This window comes from Lolium rigidum, chromosome 6 (assembly GCF_022539505.1).
Source record: "Lolium rigidum isolate FL_2022 chromosome 6, APGP_CSIRO_Lrig_0.1, whole genome shotgun sequence".
Taxonomy (NCBI): Eukaryota; Viridiplantae; Streptophyta; class Magnoliopsida; order Poales; family Poaceae; genus Lolium; species Lolium rigidum.
In genome coordinates, this window is record NC_061513.1 from 357,117,278 (window position 1) to 357,139,777 (window position 22,500).

The following is a 22,500-nucleotide window of genomic DNA, read 5'->3' on the forward strand; positions in this document are numbered from 1 at the left end:
TCCTTACTTGTGATATAATTGCCTGTGAGAGCCTTCGTGCTTGAGTTACTTGTATCATCATATAGGTTGCCTCACGTAGTTTGCATTAGGCTCACATTTATATTCCGCAAAGCCTAATATTGCAAAGAAAGAATTAAAATTTGTAGAAACCTATTCACCCCCCTCTAGGTTTACCATCTCTGAACTTTCATGTCCCCCTCCTCATCCTGGTCGTCGTCATCGACGACATCCCCCTCCACGTCCTGGCCGTCGTCGGCGACGACCTCCCCCTCCTTCTCCTGGCCGTCCGTCGGCGGGGAACTAGAGCTGCTCGGCGTGGCAGTTCTATCCCACCAATGGCGCCATCCCGGTGGCTTCCCCTCGTTATCGGTGTCTGATGGAAAAGAGAGGTTGCTCGTGGCTCAATCGTAGAGATGAATGGCACCGTCCGGTTGGAGATCCTTATGCGCAAACGTAGGGGTTTTATTGCGCGGGATTAATGATGGCGCAGATACCAAAGAGGGCTGAGGTTGCTCTTCCGCGGCGGTTCGTGCTCCATTCCAGCGGTTCGCGGGTCGATCGACGCGGTTGCCACTCCGGTAGTTGCCCTTCCCAGTAGTTGTTATGCTTAAATTCGCACCGGCTCGAGCCAGGGTCGCTGCTAGGCGGGATAGTGGGAGAAGCGAGCGGACACGCGGTGTCGTGTCCGCAGAGACGCAAACGTGCTGCATATTTGGGCCGTGTTTACGTCTCCGTGGACGGTCCGATTACTATGCATCGCCTCGTTAGAACAGGATAACCGCGCGGTTGCAAACGATCGCTTAGCATCCGTTTGCATCACCCGATACCCTTGAATCAAAGTCGCCCGATACCCTTGAATCAAAGTGCCGGTGAGTGACATTCTTTTCCTCAAAAGATCTCTCCTGCGCCTAGCTTCCTTCGGTCTCATGGGGTCAGGAACGTACAATAAAAGAGCTCGTAGCTCCGCCCCCATTTATCCCCTCTCGCCTATATCTCGTTGCATTTCCTTTATTTCTTTCAGTACTCTGAAATCAAAAGTGCCGGTGCGTGAGTGTGACATTCTTCCTTCTCATGGGGTCAGGCGCGTACAGTACCACTCGCACCGCACTGGTGCTGTTGATCCGGTGAGCGAGGCTACGATCTCGTGGAGTCAGACACAGTGACCGTGTTGTTGTACCTGTGCACAGAGTTCGCTAAATAGCGGCATGGGGTGCTGTCGCTTTGAACGCCCTGCGGCAGCGAAACTGTGGAAGTATGGACGGTCGAGGAGAGTAATTTCTTCACTGTGGCCACCGGAGGAGCGTGTACGACTTTCCCTTCGGTTTGGGCTTTGCTCTTCCGCCTGACGAGCAGCGCGCAGAGCGCTGAACATGCACAGCAGCGCCTTCAGCTGGAAAGAGAGGATTTCGCCAAGAACGGAGATCGGTCGCAGAGTGCGGTGCGGTGCGTGCCATGAAACCCCCGAAGGACTCATGTGTAGTAGCAGAGCAGGCTACCAGCAGCAGGAGCAGCTTGGCATGTTCTGCCCCTGAGAGCGCGTCACATGTACTTGCAGCTGGTAGATGTGTATGCCTTGGATTGGAGAGATTCGTGGCAGCAGGGGTACGATGAGGCCCCACTTAACTAGTGTGTGAAGTCTAAGAATGTTATTTATTTACAAATCGGAGTGTTTTCAGTGTGTTTTTCGCGTCAAACAATAAATATGTTTGTTTTGGTTTATTTGGCTCGATCCATGGATAAGATTACTGCATCTCCAGCTGTATCTTCGAAAGAAATTTGGGGCGACGTTTGACCTTCTCAAGCCACGCGGTTCAAAGCTCTTTTCGATCTGGCATGGCCCCAATACGGTGTTCAGTGCCAAGAAAACATGTTCCCGCTATATAGGGGACGCTGCGGGAATGCCGGATAGAACGAAAATCCACGTGGGTTTCTACCTGCTAGCGACCATAGCCGATACCGTTGATTCGCGCCACGTTTCCTCTCCTTTTCCTCCCACTCCTCCGCCAACGCAATACTTCGACTGCGTTGGACTCCGTCGTGACGCCTGACTCCCTCGTCTCCCTTTCCACCACCGGTGGTTCGCCTAATCTGGCCATAATGCGGCAGCCACCCCCCTTCACCACACGCAAAAGGTGTTCAATCGTTTGTTTGGTAGGCGCATCCCATCGTTGTTCGTTGCCCCCATTTCCGCCGTGGATTTCTAACTATTTGATTTGCCTCATAGACATGGATAGCGTCGACAAGATGATGTAACAAATGCTTGCTGACGACGTAGGCTCCTCCTCCGACGTTCGCGGGCACTTGGCGCTTACCTTCAAAAAATGCTTGATGAAGAGGAGAAGAACCATGCCTTGGAGGATCTAGGCCGGGAAGAAAAAATTCGAAGCCACGGCAGAGGTTGGAGGGTCATACTATGTTGTACAACGACTACTTCTCCGACAATGCAACACATGCCGAATTTTTTTGGCGATGCTATAGGATGAGCAAAGACTTGTTCATGGATATCCTTCATGGCGTGAGAGAGTTCGACCCCTACTTCAGGCTCAAGCACGACGCCGTTGACACGGCTGGCTTCTCGTCCATCCAGAAATGCACCGCCGCCATGAGGATACTTGCATATGGAGCACATGCCGATGCACAAGACGACTACCTTCGCATGAGTGAGTCCACTGTCATTGAGTTTATGTACAGATTCTGCTGAGCCGCCGTCGGAAAATTTGGCCCGTACTCTTTGAAAGGGCCAACTGAAGCAGAGACTGCTAGGATCATGGCATAAAATGTAGCGAGAGAATTTCCTGTAATGCTTGGAAGCATCAATTGTATGCATTGATCATGAAAGAACTGCCCTTCGCTTGGCAAGGTTTTTATAAAGGACCGGGTACTTGAAGCTATGGCGGATTATGACCTATGGACTTGGCATTTTTTTTTGCATGGTAGGATCACACAATGATATCAATGTGCTGTAGAGCTCTTCGGTGTTTTCCAAAACTTGTGGGAGGTCATGCTCCACCATGCAACTATGAGGTCAATGGCAACCAATACACCAAAGGTTACTATCTAGCCAATGATATATATCCAACATGGCCGGCATTTGTGAATACAATACCCGCACCAACGGGTCAGAAAAATTGCAACTTTGCTGAGCGCTAGAAGAGCTCCGGAAGGATGTTGAATGGGCCTTGAAGCTCAATTTCCTACTGTTCGGTATCCTGCTCTTTCCTGGTCTCACGACCAACTGTGGGAGATGGAGCAAACTTGTGTGATCATGCACAACATGATCATCGAGAATGACCGAAAGATTCGAGCTAGACATGTTGGTCCCTACGAGTATCTGAGACTTCTTGTGGAGGTTGATCACCAGGTAACTGCAGAGTCTGCTGATTTCCTCGCCATGCATACAGAAATCCGTGACATCAATATTCACGCTCAGTTGCAAATATGATCTTGTAGAGCATCTATGGCGCCTTGATCTAGCCCAACTTCTATTTCTTTTCTTTATTATTTGTTTAAACGCTTAATTTATTTGATGTTGAATAAAATCCTAAAAAAATGGGGGACACGGCTAGAAACAGATGCGCCCCAAAAGCGGTACCAAGGTGCGGCGTCCCCCAAACACTCAATCTGGACGCCCGATTTAGAGGACGCGATTGGAGATGCTCTTAGAGCTTAGATAAGATAGAGATCCATGTCCTCACCTGATTCGCTTGGACGGGGTTGTATTCAGCAGGGGCGCTCCATTTTCAGTTTTGGTCCATTTTTTGGTTACACATAATTTTCATATATGAATGGAAATAGCAACAAATGATTGACTAATAAAATCTCACTAATTAGTCACTGAGGGAGTTCATAGGCTATAGTACTAAACCAAAGTTTCAAATGCCATTAAGTTTCAAACAACACACAGAAGGAGATAAATATGTAAGATCACCCATCACGTTTTTGGGAGATCATTTGCTTCTTCTCAAAAGAAACACTTTGAACCGGGTCCATGATGCTTAAGTTGGCTATCATGATCCGGCTTTCCTCGACGATTAATTTGGTCCGTACTTCCATGGCTCTTGACCAAGCATTGGTCTCTTCAATTTGTAGAGCTCTTTCTTTTACCTCAAGGATGTTTTTTTAGATCAACAAAGCTTATAATTTGTTTCTCTTTCTACCGATGTTTTGTTTCATCCCTCTGGGCATTTTCCTCCTCCTTCTCGGCGATCAACCCCTTTAATGTATTTTGCAATGAAAGTAATGAAGCATCACACTTTTTGATCTTGCTTGAAAGCTTTGTATCCCCTTGGGCGAAGCGCGCGGCCACCCATGCGTGTGCCACCCTCTTTAAAATCGATGAACGATGAATCATTCTCACGTTTTCTTTGAGCCTGCTATGTCTTTTTTGTATGAAGCATAACTTATTTTCCACTTGGGACATTGTTTGATCATCTTCCAGCAATAGGTCTGACAAATCTCCTTGAAGTAATCCAAAACTTGGACCACCTACACATCACCTACACATATGGATAAAAATCCATCAGGCTATTAGTTGCATATTTAGATTAGACTAGGTTTTGCCAAGTCTTTCATGTTGATGCCACTCAAGAGCCGGTCCTTCACATGTTTGTATGCAACAAAAAACTTATTACACTCCGCTTGGATAAATGACCATCTATTTTGAAGAGAGACTTCATTTCAACCACTCTTAAAATTGTAGGGCGGGAATTTACTACGCCCATGAAAGTACTTGCCCGACCCTTTTCCAGTATATGTTTTTATTGCTCGGCACCACAAATTTGATCTTGTCTAATGTCCATCCAAGCATTACAAAGCAAGTTGTCCTCCCCGACCATGTATGCTCCTCTGCTTTGCCTTTTTTTTATGTGTTGAGACTTGCTGGTTGACCTCATCCGCAAACTGTGGATATCCCTCAGTAAATAGAACCTTGTTGAGTCTCTTGTTCGGTATCTTTTTATTGTCCATACAATCGCCCCACTGGTCATGACATGCATGATGCAATCGTCATCCTCCTCGTACCAGACCTACGCATAATTCTACAGTATGAGCCATTCTAACATATGAATGAACGGAGAAACGAGAGGTTGCAACCATACATATGTCTTGGCTTTATTTCTCCAGCCGGCACGCTTCTTGGCCTCAAGAGCTCGATGCTCTACCAGTCTACCGACCTTTCTTCCTTCAGCTTGAGCAGGGCCGAGGTGGCGTCCTCCATCGCTCACTAGAGCTTGGGCGGCTGGATCGGCGGCTTTCGTATGGGGTTGGAGGGGAAGGAAATACGAATCTTCTGTTAACAAGAGGCTGGTGAGGACAACAGGGGGACGTCCGCACCAATGCGGATGCCGCGTGACCATTCTCACGGACATGTCCGTCACTACAGGAATGGTGCAAGGCGGTCCACAGGGGGAGGGGGTGCCTGGAGGTAAAAAAAAGTTTAAGGCTACGCTGAGGGCGGCCGTCGGCGTAGATTTTAAAAGGGGAGGAGGCTATACCGAGGGTAGCCCTCGGCGTAGCTCTAACACCATGACAACGCCGTCACAGCCTATCTTTAGAGGGGCACGTTGCCAGGCCTACGCCGACGGCCCGGATTAGGCCGAGAGTAGCCGTCGGTGTACCGCTGCCTACGCCGAGGACGTCGCTATGCCGAAGGATCTCTTGGCGGGCTGGCCTAGGTGGGCCATACGCTGACGGTCCCGACTTTTGACCGTCGGTGTATCAGGAGGCCGTCGGCGCTTTGCGCCATTCTTGTAGTGCGTGTCACTCATTTCTTATGGGCCGCGTCCCTTTGTCATGTCCGTGTCTGCGCATACACATTTGGATGACCGCGATCCGGTCGGGTCGGCCATGGTGGAGGTGCCCTTTAGAGCATCTCCAGTCGCGTCCCCAAAACCGTCCCCAAACGGCGGCGGATTGAGCGTTTGGGGGACATGTTTTGTTCGTGCCGCGTTTGGGGGACGTCGCTCCCCAGTTGCGTCCCTCAAACACCGCCCTCAAACTTTTTTTAACCATTATCAAATATAGCATACAAATAAATATGTTTGCAGAGATTATTTTCAAATTAAAATACAATAAACAATAAAACAACTAAACACATGTAATAAATAGGGCTAGATCAAGGTGCCGCGGAATTTGTTGATAATTCTTTGATCCTCCACAAATGCTCAATGAGATCAGCTTGAAGTTGATAATGAACATTGCTATCACGGATCTCTGCGTGCATACCGAGGAAATTAGCAAAATCTGCAGGCAACTCATGATCAACCTCTGCAAGAGAGCCCTGACACTCATAGGGACCAACATGTGTCCTGGCATGATTCTTGCGGTCATCCTCGATGATCATATTATGCATGATCACACAAGGTTGCATCACCTCCCACATTTGATCGTTAGACCAGCTTAGAGCAGGGTACCGGACAATTGCAAATTGAGCTTGAAGCACACCAAATGCCCGCTCGACATCCTTCCTGCAAGCCTCCTGTCGCGTAGCAAAGTGAGAATTCTTCAAACCTGATGGATTCGAGATTGTTTTGACAAAAATGGCCCATTTTGGATATATACCATCGGCTAGATAATAGTGTTTGGAATATTGGTGGCCATTGATTTCATAGTTGTATGGTGGAGCATGCCCTTTCACTAGTCTGCTGAACACTGGAGACTGCTGCAACACGTTAATGTCATTGTATGCTCCCGCCATGCTAAAGAAAGAATGCCAAATCCATATGTCATAATCTGCCACAGCTTCAAGCACCACACTGCAATATCCATGACGCCCTTTGTATATACCTTGCCAAGCAAACGGGAAGTTCTTCCATGACCAGTGCATGCAATCGATACTTCCAAGCATTTCAGGGAATCCTCTGACATTATTTTGTGTCATGATCCTTGCAGTCTCTTCCTCAGTTGGCCCTCTCAAGTAGTATTTGCCAAATTTTCCGACCATAGCTCGGCAAAACTTGTACATGCACTCAATGGCAGTAGATTCACTCATGCGAAGGTAGTCGTCCTGTGTATCGGCAGGTGCTCCGTATGCAAGCATCCTCATAGCGGCGGTGCACTTCTGAATCGATGAGAACCTGATAACGCCTACATCGTCGTGCTTGAGCTTGAAGTAGGGGTCGAACTCTCGAACGCCGTGGAGGATATTCATAAACAGACCGTTGCTCATTCTGTACCGGCGCCGAAAATTGTCGGCATGTGTTGCGTCATCTGTGAAGTAGTCGTTGTGCAGCATGGTATGTCCCTCCATCCTCTGTCGGCGCTTCGACTTCTTTCTCCCCGGCTTTGATCCTCCGCGGCGTCAAGCATGTCCTGGAGGGACGCGATGATCAACAAATGCTCCCGGAGGTTATCGTCGAAGGCTTGCTCGTCCTCCAGCAATAGGGCAAGCATCTCTTCGTCGCTATCCATGTCTGAAGCAAAAAAACAATGGTTAAAATTACGCCACGACAGACGATGCAACGAGTAGCGGCCAATCGCGCCTACCTGGCAAGTCGTCAAACACCTTGTGTGCGTGGAGGTGGGGCGGATTTGACGCCGCGTTCTGCGACGCGCTGGCGAAGCGGCGGCGGCGGAACGACCGGCGAGAGTGCCAGCCGCGATGACGGTGCCAACTCTCAGAAAAGATCAGCCGTCGAAACGGACGGAAAATCCAGCGGCGGCGGAGGGGTGGGAGGCGCGGGAGGGAAGGAGCGACGAGAAAAAAAGGCGTGAACCAACGGTTTATGGAAATAATCGCCGACATGTGGAAGCCCGCCTCGCTTTTCGTTGTGTCCGGCATGCCCTGAGCGTCCCCTGTGGGGCGAGGACGGGCTCGGGACATCGGACACCGTATTGAGACGCACCATATAAAAAATGGCTTTGTAGGACGCGGCTGAGAACGTTTTTTTGTCCGGCGCAACCCAAATCCTTTTGGGTGACGGTTTGGGAAGTGGCTGGAGATGATCTTAATCGCCAACCCAATTTGTTTGTCCGGTATATTCAGAGCCGAGACGTGGTCGGCACAGACCCGCCCATGAGACCATTCTTCTCTCTGAGAATTTACACCGTTCCGTATGAAATCGTACAAGGCCTTAAATTCCGTTCAAGAGCACGGGCGTACGAGCACGACTGCTGCCCCCTGCTCCTGCAACCAAACCGCGCAGGGGGTCGACCACCGCGCGTCGCGGAGCACGGGCAGATCGGGCGTCTAGCGGGCGGCGTCGCCATCGGAGCGATCCGTGCGGGGGCATGACACGGCGCCACAGCGGCGAGATCCGTTGGCCGGACGCCGGCGCTGGAGCAGCCCCACCGTATCTGGCGTGGATCGAGGTGGGCATGGCGCTGTGCTGTCCCCTACGGCTACGGGCACCGATGGCGACGGCACGACGCAGGGGAATGAAAACAACCAGGATTCTTGGCTTGGCTCGGCGTGCGTCGGCCGGCCGGACGGGTCAACCGTGAACGAGCTAGCTAGCCGGGGTGGCTTGCAAGTTGCACCGGCCGGACTACGTAGTAGGCTCTCCTTTTTGGAATGTGACTAGGCGGGTGAAGACTTGGTGACATGACCTATCGGTCGGGAGGGCAACCGTCCCGTTGAATTTGAGATCCAAAAGGTTACGTTGCGTATGTCCATTGATGTTTTGCTTATCCTGTCCCTGCTCGTAGCTGCAGCATGTTTCTTTGTTGCACGGCAGATATCCGGCTCTGTTTACAACACATCCCTACTTCCCTAGTAGTACTAGGGACTCTATTCATGTATCCATCTCCTACACCTACATGAACGACTCACAAAGTACTCCTTCCACTCCATAATGTATACCCGAGTTTAGTTTAGCTTTAAACTAAAACGGTTAGGTTAGGCTGGTCATAGTGAGGAGTAACTTAGACTACTCCATAGTGGGTATAGTAACTTATATGTGGTGTCATGCATTGTATCATTTATTATGTTGTAGACTCATTTTGCCTTGAGATGTGTGATGTTATGGTAACATAGCTAGTTACCACCTCACTCTCTTTCTTCATTTATTAGCATGTCATGTCACCAAAATACCTTCAGATGTGTGATGTTACTAGTATGTTACTCCCACTATGAGCAGTCTTAGGCAATTTCTAAGCGAGTTGGCATACCGAGATCATGACAATAGCAGTAGCAAACTTAACCACATGTATCGGACTACATATAAACGCAGATCTAGTGCAAGGAAATAGATGAGAACCTCATACATTACGATCGGGAATGTCGGCACCACACCTTCTTCTTCATTATTGTTGTCGCCCATGGTGCTGTTCTTGTTGTTGGATCTTTAGAGGAAGAAGACCCACGGTCGTCGGCGATGAAGCAGCCAGACGGAGACTAGCACAACGCTCCTAAAAAATCGTATCGCCCGTCATTCGATTTAGGATCTCGACATACGGAGTTTCGAAGATCTGCTCTCCCGAAGAACCGTGCACACAGTCGTCAAGATCGGAAAAACTAGACAACGGCGTAACAAAAAGAACTTGAGCGACAGAGAGAGACAAAGAGGAGTGGTGATCGGGCGCACCACATAAAAATGGTTTCTAACTCAAAACACGACGTGTGATGCATGATATGCAAGGAGGAGGAGTACGCGTGATTCCTTTCTATTCCCGCTCACTAGTGAGAGTGGAATAGGTCACCTTACAAACCACTATAATTTTTTTTCCAACTAACATTTTGAGACTGAACTTAACTCTCAAAGCTTTGTTTCGAGATTTTAGCTTTTGTAGTGGGCTGCAGCACCCCATGTAAATCAAAGAAAAACTCTAAAATTCTGAAAGGGAGTGAGTAATATGAAATTTCTCATATTTTCTTCGGCTGAATGACTCAGAACAAGCGAACACGCCCATGTATCTCCATGATTGGAAATGATGAAACCATGGAAGTAACCCCCAATACTCAAGTCCCCATACGTACGGACGTGGCAGTGACCCGAGTGAAAGGACGACCTCTCGCCATCAGAGCGGGGCTGGGCGGCCAGCCAATGGCCAAAGCGTTGCACGCATAGACTCATAGAGCATGCACGGTGCAACGCAGGACCATTGGGCGCCACCACAGGAAAAGCGAAGCGCAGTGTTGTTTTCCATGATGAGCAGAGCGCAACGCGATGCTGCATTTTCGGGCTTGTGCGCAGGTCAATCGGCGCGCACCCAACCAACGGGTACGAGCCATATTGGGGCAGGCACGATTGCTGCTCTGATTGCCGCTGCCGCCCAATGGTTTGTTGGTTGGACCCGTTAATTTGGCTCCCAGCCTGAAACTTCCTGTGGTGAATTTAACGGCACGGCAGGCAAACATACAAGTCCACACCCGTGAGCTGCTGCTTGAGGTGATATTTTCTCTCTCTCTTGAAAGGTCAACTTGAAGAGAAATTCTACTACTAGTTCCCATAGATCGAAAGAATGTGCTTCTTCAGTTACATTGTGTACATGAGACATTTTGAAGATTCCTCTTCGGCCCATTAGACTTTAAGATGAGCTAGCAAGACTTCAGCTAAAACTCGGAACCCCTACATACAAGTGTATCTTTTCATCACCTACGGCAACTTACAAGGCAACACCACCAACAAAATTCGACGAAAGTTTCTAGAATGAGATTTTGATATATATATGCAAGGTAACAAATCCAACATAACCTGAAACCGATTGATCAAGCTCCGGTGAAATCCGGATAGGTTGACAAGAGGGAAAACATCACAAGACAAATCATATGATAGACAATTACCACAAGGCTCATCACAGACATGAAACAAGATAACAATCTAATGAACAGGGCAACAGTGTCCAACTAGTACACAAGCACATTTCAGAGCAAGGCTCTGTACAACAGGAGCCAACTAACCAACAGAGCACGCAAAATTGATCAACATGAATACAACTTGCTGCTGCGTACAACAAGGATTACAATTATTCATTTCAAATATTTCGGAAGTAACCGAGGTAACCTAGACTACACAAATGTGATCCATACCTAGAACAGCAACTCGAGTTCCCAGAAAATAGAATGCTAGGAGATCCTAGGAGTAAACCTACCAACAAATTATCTACAAACAACAGATCAGATAAGGTCCTCTCAGCTTTTGGCTAAGAATACATCCAGATGACCCATTCTACTGCCCACGGCCAGTGAAGACGCCTCAAACTGTGAAGAGTTGTCATGATTGATCCTTCTATAGCTGTATTTACGGCACGGTGGACTTTGTTCTCCAGAAGCCAAGAAATGCATTGTAACCATGCCAACAGCTAACACTGCACTATTCCCTAATAAACCACCGATATTTTTCATGTTGAGACTGTTCCTAGCTAGATCCAGACTAGAAGAAACCATCCACCCAAAGAAGTTTGATCCTTTTTCCTTCTTCTCGGTAGCATTCACGCCAGAATTGCTTCTTGATTTCTCAGGCTTGTTTACTGACAGAGAAGGCCAGATATCATGGTACACATTATTGATGAACTCCGACGCCTCTTCTATGACCTTGCAATTTTTCCCATGATGCTCCTTTAATCTTATGGAAAGCATGATGTGACTTTGCTGCAACCTTTGCAATGCAACATCTCGTTCTGCTTCCTGCTGTAAATGCACAGCCTGCAAATGAGTGATACATAAGTACGCCGTGGATTATATTTAAGGTCTCCAAAGTCTAACAAGGATAAGTTAGTGTCGACCACAATTAGTCCACAGAAACAACAAAGTGTGTTCTAGAAGGCACTGGAAGATATTGCGTATACATTACAAAGTTATACATGTTTAACATCTAGATGCAACTGGAGATCAAACCATCAAAATAACTACTAATCATGAATTTCACAAGAGTTAAGAGAAGTGACGCTCAAATAACGGTAGACACTACTGGAAATTATCGATATTCATATGTAACAAGATAGGTTTAATCAACCAAACATCCCAAAAAAAATTCCTTAGCACGCATCTAAATCAACAAGATGGCATAACTAAAGCACACAAACAAAGCAAAAGAACAGTCCAACTAAGCTAGGCTAGCTGAAGTCTACGCAAAGAACATACTAAACTTCATGAGTTTCAGTTGCATTACTGCATAGCTTTGTTTTCTTGGATCCTTCAGAATCTCTATGTGTGCCATCCTTTATTCCCCTAACATAAATAATCCAGACAACTGAAGTTCCAGCCATGTACTCCCTCCATTTTATGAAACTTGTCGAGATTTACTCAAATTTGGATGTATCTAAGTGTCTAGATACATCCAAATTTAGACAAATTTCAGACAACTTTCATGGGACGAAGGGAGTATAAGTTATGAACTTCTATAGCTGAATGATTGACCAACCTGCGGTTTTCCTTCTGAATAAGAGAATTCTACCTGTTACTTAGGATCATACTACTCCCTCCGATCCCTTTTAATTGACTCAGATTTAGTACTAAATCCAAGTCAATTAAAAGGGATCAGAGGGAGTACCTTCTAAGGTTGCTACAACAGTATTAAAGTACCTTGGCCCATGCCTACACGAGCTTGACAAAATGGCAGTGGGACTGCTCCTTTTGAAGACAAGCACAATTTTCAACTTGACTAAACGTCAATGGATGCTTTAGTGCTCCACTTCACAATCATCTAGTTGGAATTATCATACACTGTACCTTGTTAATCACAAAAAGCTAATCTACATGTCTGCAATGTACCTCGTAAATCACACAGCGCTCACCGCGTAAATCAAATTGAGCTTATCATGAATTGAATAGACAGCTTGGGAGAGCCAAATAAGCAAAGCTCAACGACCGAGTGGAGCACTACAAACTTCTGAACTCCTATCTTCACATTTTGATGAGTGATAAACTTTGCAAAATCAGATTGCAATCTAAGAGCCCATTCATGGTACCACAACTAACACGATATTGACCTAGCCAGAAGTGATAACATATAATTCTTCAGTCATGCAACATGGTACACCTCTAAATTCCTAGTTTCCTACCACAGAAATATCGGCATAGTTACTAAGATTCAATTCATGGTACCACAACAAACACGATATTGACCTAGCCAGAAGTGATAACATATAATTCTTCAGTAATGCAACATGGTTACACCTCTAAATTCCTAGTTTCCTACCACAGAAATATCGGCATAGTTAATCATGGTGCAAGCAAGCTCTTCTTAATTTAACAAGGATATGCAGGTGCCTGAATCAATACCGCAGTCACATGCAAAAAATATAAATTCAAATCTTCACAATAGAAGGTTTGGCGTAGTAAGATGACCGACACCTTTCATTAAACAGAAAGCAAGTTATCCAGTATCTTTTTCGAGTCAGAAGAGCGTAGTCAATGAGAATGTGAATCATTTGGAGACGGCGATGGCAAAATGCAGCTGTTTCACCTAATTTGAGATGAGTGAAACGAAATTTGACCCATTTTCCGGAACAACTCGAATTAGTTCTTATCTCAGACTCACGCACATGTAAACATAAAGATGGCTGAATTTCACAAACATGCTAATCGCCGAATGGACTATTTGCAGATTTTGCAAAAGGTGGTTTCGAACTTCCGAAAACCAGTGCGGACACTATGAATATAGTCCATTCGATCAATCACTTCACATTCACATTGTAATCTTACCTATCCTACCATGCTTTCAAAAGCTTCAGTAATAACCAGTCGCTCGGATTTACTGCCATTTCTAGCCATGGCGAGTCCCTCCTCAATTTACAGAAACATCCTAGTACCAACCAAATTACCCACTACGACGTTCCTTTGAAAAAGTCTACGGAATGTGAGCGTGAAATACGGAACCTAGGATGACAAATCAAGCCACAGGAACAAGAGTGAGGGGCAAGGGGAGGGGTTTAAGAATGCGGGCTCACCAGAAAGCACTCCAGCTGGTCCTCGAGGTCCTCGAGGGCGGCGCGGATGGCGTGCAGGCTCCTGGCCTCCTCAGCCACCGCATTGAGGTCCGCCTCCTCGTCGGGGACGCCCTTGATGTAGACGAGGCCCGCGGGCCTGTCCCCGGCCCGGCGGCGGACGGTGCGCAGGAAGTGGGCGCGCGAGAGGGCGTGGATGGCGTCGCTGACCTTGTCGTGGAGGTCCCAGATGGTCTCCAGCACCGCCGCCGCCTCCTCGGGCTCCATCCCGAACCCTAGCGCCGCCGGCCGCCCCGGAATCTCGAGATGGTGCGCTGGCTGGTCGCCGCTTGGGTCCCGGAGTTTCCCAACTGCTTGGAGGGAGACTCGGAGAGAGAGAGAGTGGGGAATTTTGCTGAGCAATAATGAGGCTGACAGGACATGGGCCGTTGCTCATGGGCCGTCCGCAACACTCGGAATGGCTTAACTTATGGGCCGGACCTTGGGGCAACAGCGGGCCACACTGAATCTGGGCTCTTGCGGGCTGGGCTCGGAAAGGGTAAAAAGCGTGGTCCCGCGAATGCTCGAGACCTTTCCGAGCTCTTCTATTCCATCAACGGCCGCCGGGGCGCCGCCGGATTTCTTTCTTCTCGCCCAAGCCGCCGCCGTCGACAACACACAAAACCGGCAGCTGTTCCCTCGCCGGGGCCGACCATAAACATAAATCACGAAGCAGCGCCAGCCACGGTCACCAGCTATTAGCGATTCTCCCAAACCAGCTCTCTCCCGTCCCCTGTAGATTTCTTGGATTGGATCGGCATGGAGAAGGAGAAGACGACGCCGCGGCCGGTGTGCGCGCCGGAGGCGCTCGCGCTGCTCAACTGCGCTGCCGAGAACCCCTACGACCGCGACAAGTGCTTCTCCCTCCTCGACGCGCTCCGGGAGTGCATCGCCCACAAGGTAATTCCTCTCAGATACCATGCTCGCGTCCGCGTGGATTTATTCGCTAATTCTTACCGATACAACTATGATTTGTGATGCTGTGACGGAGTTCTATCTACCTCCATCTTGAATCATCAAGGAAGAAATCAGTCGCTACTGAATTATCTTGATCTTGAGTCAGTGCCTAGCTCATTTTTCGATGGACTATTGTAGGACTTCATAGTTCCCAAACAGCAAAGATGTAGTAAGGGTTATTAAGAACATATGTAATTCTGTATGCATGTTACACATGGTATTGTATGAAATCTTGCATCATATGCTTCCGTGTAACATCAAGCAAAGTGAGCACTAGGTCGCATAATTCCTTATCATACTTATGTTGGATGGTAGAGATATCAACTTACGTGACTCTAGATCAAAGCTTGGTTAAGGGTGAAAAATTATAAATGTTTAAGTCACGCCTTTGTACTCAGAGTTACGAAGAAGGCTGAAACCTCTTGTTTGTACTCAGTTAAGTAGTCTAGTACCAAGTTTTTTATACCTGACGTAATTTCCCTTTGGAATAGTAAAGAGGAAATACCAAAGTATTCTAAGAGTTTTTCTCCTTCAAGGATGCGTGATATTCGCTTACTCTAGTCCAGTTCTGCTGCATGTTAGATAGCAACTTGCCTATCAAATGTCATATAAAAAAGGTTGACCAAATGTCATATCAAAAAAGGTTATCTGAACATGTGAATTAAACTGACAACATTGACTCAAGGTGCATCTATTATGTCACTGGATTTTAAATCTAAATTTGATCTACACACTGCAAAACAAAATACCATTGTGCAATGAATAGTAGCTAAACAATAAGATTTGAACCAGGTTTATTCACAATATATTTTGTTCTCTTTCTGATTCTCAATGTTTGGCCGAATTTAAATTGTCACATGGTAGATGAACCTTTGGGCTGGAGATGAATTTCTTTTGAGAGTGGGCAAATTAGTAAACTCGTGGCTAATCTTGTATAACTTCAAAAACTTTTAAGTATTTTTATACTTTTGTACAAACAAATAAAATATTTATTGCGGTTTAAAAAGTCGAGTTGGGGCCTAGCCCATACCCGCGTGGGTCTACCCTCGAAACATGGGGGTTAATGTTATCAATTTTATCAAAATTAGATGATGCCCCATGCGCAGCGGGATTCTTTCAAATGATGGTAAAGCAAAAGATGAAAAATCTATTAACTTGAATACTTGACAAATGCTGGTACTCGACAACACAATTTTGATGAGTCTAAGGCATCATCATTAATATATTGTAAAACAACTAAAAATAATATATGAGATGACCTACATTCATAAGAATAAATAATATATCAGATGACCTACGTTCATAAGAATACATTCTCATGCACTGCATATGAAGAGGGTGATCAAGAAAATGAGTAATCACACAAACATTTTCCGTATTACACACTACCAACTACATTGGACTCTTTGCATACATCGTCATCATCTTTGTAGCATGTCGTCCTGAAAAAAGAAAATGCACTATGCTTAATATATACCAAAGAATTTTGTAATAATCCAAAAGGTTAGCGATTTCTCTATCAGCTTCTGTTTTCATCATAACAATGTGGTTGTGCCTATAATTTCTGGTAGCAATTGCATGGCAAAGCTTGGTATTTTCATCGCCAAGCTTGGCCTGTCTAATATTAGCTCTTTGTAAGATGTCACTTCAGTGCCTTCCTGAAAATTTTCTCCACCCTTGATAAAGCTCTTTGTTCTTCTAGCCCATCAAGAAGTGCAAGTACGTAACTGAGTTATTAATAGTATATGATAACTGAGTCAAATGTTCACTCCATTTTTTGATGCCATGCCTAAGAGACTTAAATTTAGCCACAATGTCCTGAGCAATATTCTTGAAATGACTAGTATGATTCAAATGGGTCTTAACAATTTCCTTGAATCCATCAAACTCAAGCCAATATTCTTCAAATCTGAATATATTTGATTTCGGAATGCCACTGCCAATTTGAATCCTTATAGGGATATGATCAGAACCAAGTCTAGCCATAGGACTGGCCAATATATTTGGAAATGTGGAAGTCCATTCGACAGAGTGTCTTGCAGATTACTCCATGTGTAGCTTCTTATTCCTTTCAAGGGAATCTCTTCTAAATCATGTAACTGAATCATGGAATTAAATAGAAGCATATTGGAAGAGTTACCACCAGGTCTATTTCTGTCTTCATTACTTCTTATCATATAGTATAAGTCACCCATAATTATCCATGACTCGTATGAGGAAGTGTCAAGATTATTAACCACCGAACAAATTCTTGCCTCCCTTCATTGTTATATTTTACATGAAACATAGACATTTGTGACATAAATAGTCCTGGCACTGAAGGTACATGATAGCTTTGTAGTAATTGGAAGTAAGATTGGCTCACAACAGAACCATTAAATGCAGAACCATTCCAAATAGTAATCAGACCTCCAGAATTACCAACAGAATGAGAATAGATATACTGATTCAGCCTTCTTGGACAGAAAATTTTCAGATAGTTTCTATCAAATGTTTCACGTTTGGTTTCTTGCATACAAATAATATTGCAGTTGCTCTCTGAAATTTTGTTGGCTATGTCATCCCATCTATCCTGAGAGTTAATACCCCTGATGCTCCAATAATTTCTATTCATTTAAAATTATTGGGAGCAATTATATGGTGCTAATCTAGCAACTATGTTAGCGTTATCTGGCAACTCGCATGACCAAAAATATTTGTCCAAACATGACAACATGAGATCTAGTTTTGAAGCCCTCTTCCAAATGAACTCATCCATCAGGATTGCATGAAATGTGCAATTAGATTCGTACTAGTTGGCCTGTAAAATGTTGCGAAAACCTCTTCATGTTCGATTTCAGTTTAGTTCCCCCTATGATCATGAAAATTCTTTACCATACTCTTAGCTGGACTCTAGAAAAAATGGAATAAGAATAACCAAATAATCATATTAGTCGTGGTCCATCTGTTTCATATAAAGAAATAAAGCCACAAACCTGGAACTGATTCTTGTGTGAATGTTGTTTGCTGATATTTCCTCTGTCGGCAACCTGATCCAACTTGAGTTTGGCTCTTCTTGCTTCATGTTTTTCTTCGGGCGAATGCTTTTATTTGTAAAGTGTATTTCTCTCTTGTATGTATTGTTTGCATTCTCTAAATCCCCCTCCTTTTGTTTTGTTAAGTGTATTCTCTCTTGTAATATCTATTGTTCACATTCTTTAAATAACCCCGCCTTTTGTTAAAATGCAGAAAGTGAAGAAATTTTCGTTGGCTGAAGCAAGCTCAGCCGGCACCACTGAAGCTCCAAAAGGCAAATAGAAGCCCTAAATGTCATCAGTGCCAATTTTAGCACATGTACTAGGCTGGATATAGTGATTTTGTTGGATTAGTTATCTTGAAATAGGCAGATTACGGTATCTGAACAAAAAAATCTGGCATCGTTCACTGGAAATTATATGTAATTGGCACAATTCAAGCAGAGAAGGGTGAATGCAATTTCACCATGCAGGGTCGTTCCAAGTGGATGATCGTTTTATAAGTAGCACACATATCAAAAGTTTATGATCATTCTGTTAATAACCACACATCCAAACTTCATGATCATTTGTCGTACTTTCTGAAAATAATCACATGAACATATGATCCATGTGGCGAGTCATCGATAAGCTAGGGGAACATATGATTTCCAAGCTGATTCTGCAAGGACCGGGCAGATACGATTTGATGCGTTTAGTGAGATATTGATGATGTCTGGCCGTCTGGCAAGTATTATTCCTTTCAGTTTCGGGTGTCAAGCAAAGCCATGTTCCTATAGATCATGGTTGAAATGTTATGGAGAGCATCTCCCTAAATAGCTTTTGGTGTGTGGTCTCAATTCCTCGGTTTTCACTCCAACTGTAGCAGCAACCTCTATTTTTTTACCAACCCTTTCAACATGTACTTTATATTGACAGTTGAACACCATAATATGCCATGCAGATATATTTGTATTGCGTTGAATTCAACCATATTCAAATCCAGTACCATCGCAAGATGCAAAGAAACAAACTATATGAAGCACTCACAAACGCTCCACAGGGTCATCATCTCTTAGTTGTTCATGTGTATCTTTGTTTTCAATCCACGTAAGTATCACCAATAACCCTGCCAACATACGTGAATCACGGTGCTCTCGTGGGGACGACATCTCAATATCCTCTTGATCGTACTATTTTTTGTGAAAAAATCGCCAATTTATTAATAAGCATAATAAGTTTGGCGTACAACCAACCCCAAAAGTAAAAGAAATTACAAATACGTCTTTGAACCACCTAGCGACGACTAAAAACGCTGGCACGAACCGAAGGCGCGCCGCTGTCTTCATCCCTGTAGAAGATCTGCCGGACACACGACTCCACGCGTCCTTCGTCAGTGCTAGACTCACCACCGGAGCGAAAATAGGCGGGGATGACTTTATTCTGACTTGAGGATGTAGCCGTTGTTGGATAATTAGGCACAATTTCCATGATTAATTCCAGAATATAAAACATAACGACAGCAGCTACTAACATGTGAAACTCGAACATACTAGATGCATTAATGAACATGAGTAGCAGCAGCGCAAACGGTAAAGCATCCATCGCTAAACAGATCGAGATATATCGCACGTACCGATCTGGTGGAGGTGTAGCAGATGATGTCGCAGCAGTAACGTTGTTGATGACAACGTTGTTGACGACAGGGATGACGGGTCGAAGTAGACGGCGTTGAAGACGACGGTAGGCAGCACCGCCCGACTTAGACGGAAGGCGACCCGTGATGAAGAGCTTGAGCAGTCGCGCAGAGTGCTTCCCAAAAACCTAATTCTCCCTCTCCCGTACAGGATCGCAAGGACGAGCGGTTCCGGAGACCTGCTCTCCCGTTCGCCGATGCACGTCGGCGCGCGGGATGGAGTAGGCTACGATGGCGACGCAAGCAGAGAGAGGTGGAAACCCTAACTCGTATATTCAGTATGTTTCTGCGGTAGCCGGGCAAGAGATTATATAGGCTCGGGAAACCCTAGGCAACGTGGTCCACGCCCACGTCGCACGAACGTTTTGAGTCGGTTACAGATAGCCCACGATCCGGGAGCGACCCGAACCGACTAACTGCGACGCGTCCGTCTAGGACTCTGTTCGTTTTCCTGAGCTGCAAAAAGTAAGGAAAGTCTCGGCTCGAGGCTCAATCCATTCACCACGAGCGCGGCGCGCGCGTCGTGACGTGACGTGTTGTATTGAGTCGAGACGAGCGAGAGAGGAGGAGGACGAGGAGCGCGCGCGTGTGATACGTCTCCGACGTATCGATAATTTCTTATGTTCTATGCCATTTTATTGATGATACCTACATGTTTTATGCACACTTTATGTCATATTCGTGCATTTTCTGGAACTAACCTATTAACAAGATGCCGAAGTGCCAGTTCTCGTTTTCTCGCTGTTTTTGGTTTCAGAAATCCTAGTAACGAAATATTCTCGGAATTGGACGAAACGAAGACCCGGGTTCCTATTTTCACCGGAAGCATCCGGAACACCCGGGAAGGACCGGAGGGGGGCATCGGGCCCCCGGACCATAGGCCGGCGCGGCCCGGGCCCCGGCCGCGCCGCCATATGGTGTGGCCACCCCTTCGACCCTCCTGCGCCGCCTCTTCGCCTATATAAAGCCTCCGTCGCGAAAACCCCGATGCGAAAAACCACGATACGGAAAACCTTCCGGAGCCGCCGCCATCGCGAAGCCAAGATCCGGGGGACAGGAGTCTCCGTTCCGGCACCCTGCCGGAGCGGGGAAGTGCCCCGGAAGGCTTCTCCATCGACACCGCTGCCATCTCCACCGCCATCTTCATCACCGCTGCTGCTCCCATGAGGGGGAGTAGTTCTCCATCGAGGCTCGGGGCTGTACCGGTAGCTATGTGGTTCATCTCTCTCCTATGTACTTCAATACAATAATCTCATGAGCTGCCTTACATGATTGAGATTCATATGGTGATGCTTGTAATCTAGATGTCATTATGCTAGTCAAGTGAGTTTTACTTATGTGATCTCCGGAGACTCCTTGTCCCACGTGTGTAAAGGTGACAGTGTGTGCACCGTGTGGGTTTCTTAGGCTATATTTCACAGAATACTTATTCACTGATGAATGGCATAGTGAGGTGCTTATTTATATCTCTTTATGATTGCAATGTGTTTGTATCACAATTTATCTATGTGCTACTCTAGCAAAGTTATTAAAGTAGTTCTATTCCTCCTGCACGTGTGCAAAGGTGACAGCGTGTGCACCGTGTTAGTACTTGGTTTATGCTATGATCATGATCTCTTGTAGATTGCGAAGTTAACTATTGCTATGATAATATTGATGTGATCTATTCCTCCTACATATGCATGAAGGTGACAGTGTGCATGCTATGTTAGTACTTGGTTTAGTCTTTTGATCTATCTTACACTAAAGGTTACTAAAATATGAGCATTATTGTGGAGCTTGTTAACTCCGGCATTGAGGGTTCGTGTAATCCTACGCAATGTGTTCATCATCCAACAAAAGTGTAGAGTATGCATTTATCTATTCTGTTATGTGATCAATGTTGAGAGTGTCCACTAGTGAAAGTCTATTCCCTAGGCCTTGTTCCTAAATATCGCTATCGCTGATTGTTTACTTGTTTTACTTGCGTTACTACTGCTGCGTTACTACTGCTTGTTTATCGTCCCGGGCAAAGCACTTTTCTCGGTGCCGTTGCTACTGCTTATTTATACCACCCGTATTTCACTATCTCTTCGCCGAACTAGTGCACCTATTAGGTGTGTTGGGGACACAAGAGACTTCTTGCTTTGTGGTTGCAGGGTTGCATGAGAGGGATATCTTTGACCTCTTCCTCCCCGAGATCGATAAACCTTGGGTGATCCACTTAAGGGAAACTTGCTGCTGTTCTACAAACCTCTCGCTCTTGGAGGCCCAACACCGTCTACAAGAATAGAAGCTCCCGTAGACATCAAGCACTTTTCTGGCGCCGTTGCCGGGGAGGGAAGGTAAACGGCACTCACACATTGGCAAGCCCGGCAACTAAGCACTTTTCCTCCCTCGTCAACTACGCGCCAAGTACTTTTCTGGCGCCGTTGCCGGGGAGGAAAGGTAAAAAGGCACTCATACTCCGGTTCCAGTGTAACAGTACTTTTCCGGCGCCATTGTGTTTGTGCTCGAAGCTATTTCCTTTAGATCCTGCAATTGCATCTTTTTGTTTCTTGTTTACACTAGTTTGGCATAATGGACAACAATGAGCTTCTTATTCTATTTCCTGATTTAAAACATGGATTGTTTGATGCGAAAATTAAAAAACCTATGGAATCTTATTTGCATGCTGGTAGTAATATTAGTATGAACGCTTTGAACACCATTGTTGATAATAATGTAGAAAGTTCTAAGCTTGGGGAAGCTGGTTTTCATGATCTTTTTAGTCCCCCAAGCATTGAGGAGAAAATTTTCTTTGATGATGCTTTGCCTCCTATTTATGATGATTATAATGATAGTGGTCTTTTGTTACCACCTACTATGGAGAGTAAATTTAATGATGATTACAATATGCCTCCTATATTTGATGATGAGAATAATAATGATAGCTACTTTGTTGAATTTGCTCCTACTACAATTAATAAGAATAACTATGCTTATGTTGGGAGTAGCACTAATTTTATGCAT

General features: G+C 45.7%; 2 protein-coding genes across 2 annotated transcripts; one reads left to right on the forward strand and one right to left on the reverse strand.

The window, feature by feature from the left end:
- Positions 1–10,801: 10,801 nt before the first annotated feature.
- LOC124667533 (plastid division protein PDV1-like) lies at positions 10,802–14,091 on the reverse strand. Its single transcript, XM_047204803.1, has 2 exons — positions 13,828–14,091; positions 10,802–11,581 (listed from the first exon to the last, which is right to left on the reverse strand). Exons 1-2 carry the CDS (start codon positions 14,089–14,091, stop codon positions 11,069–11,071), a joined length of 777 nt encoding a protein of 258 aa, XP_047060759.1. The 3' UTR covers positions 10,802–11,068.
- A 395-nt stretch (positions 14,092–14,486) lies between these two features.
- Positions 14,487–18,402, forward strand: LOC124666200 (cx9C motif-containing protein 4, mitochondrial). The gene is made up of 2 exons (XM_047203548.1): positions 14,487–14,763; positions 18,049–18,402. Exons 1-2 carry the CDS (start codon positions 14,623–14,625, stop codon positions 18,115–18,117), a joined length of 210 nt encoding a protein of 69 aa, XP_047059504.1. The 5' UTR covers positions 14,487–14,622; the 3' UTR covers positions 18,118–18,402.
- Positions 18,403–22,500: the final 4,098 nt, after the last annotated feature.

Coding starts and splice junctions, on each gene's coding strand:
- LOC124667533 (XM_047204803.1), bottom strand. CDS start 14,091: ATGGAGCCCGAGGAGGCGGCGGCGGTGCTGGAGACCATCTGGGACCTC. Junction 11,582..13,827: donor ACCAGCTGGAGTGCTTTCTG/GTGAGCCCGCAT, acceptor ACTCATTTGCAG/GCTGTGCATTTACAGCAGGA.
- LOC124666200 (XM_047203548.1), top strand. CDS start 14,623: ATGGAGAAGGAGAAGACGACGCCGCGGCCGGTGTGCGCGCCGGAGGCG. Junction 14,764..18,048: donor GGGAGTGCATCGCCCACAAG/GTAATTCCTCTC, acceptor GTTAAAATGCAG/AAAGTGAAGAAATTTTCGTT.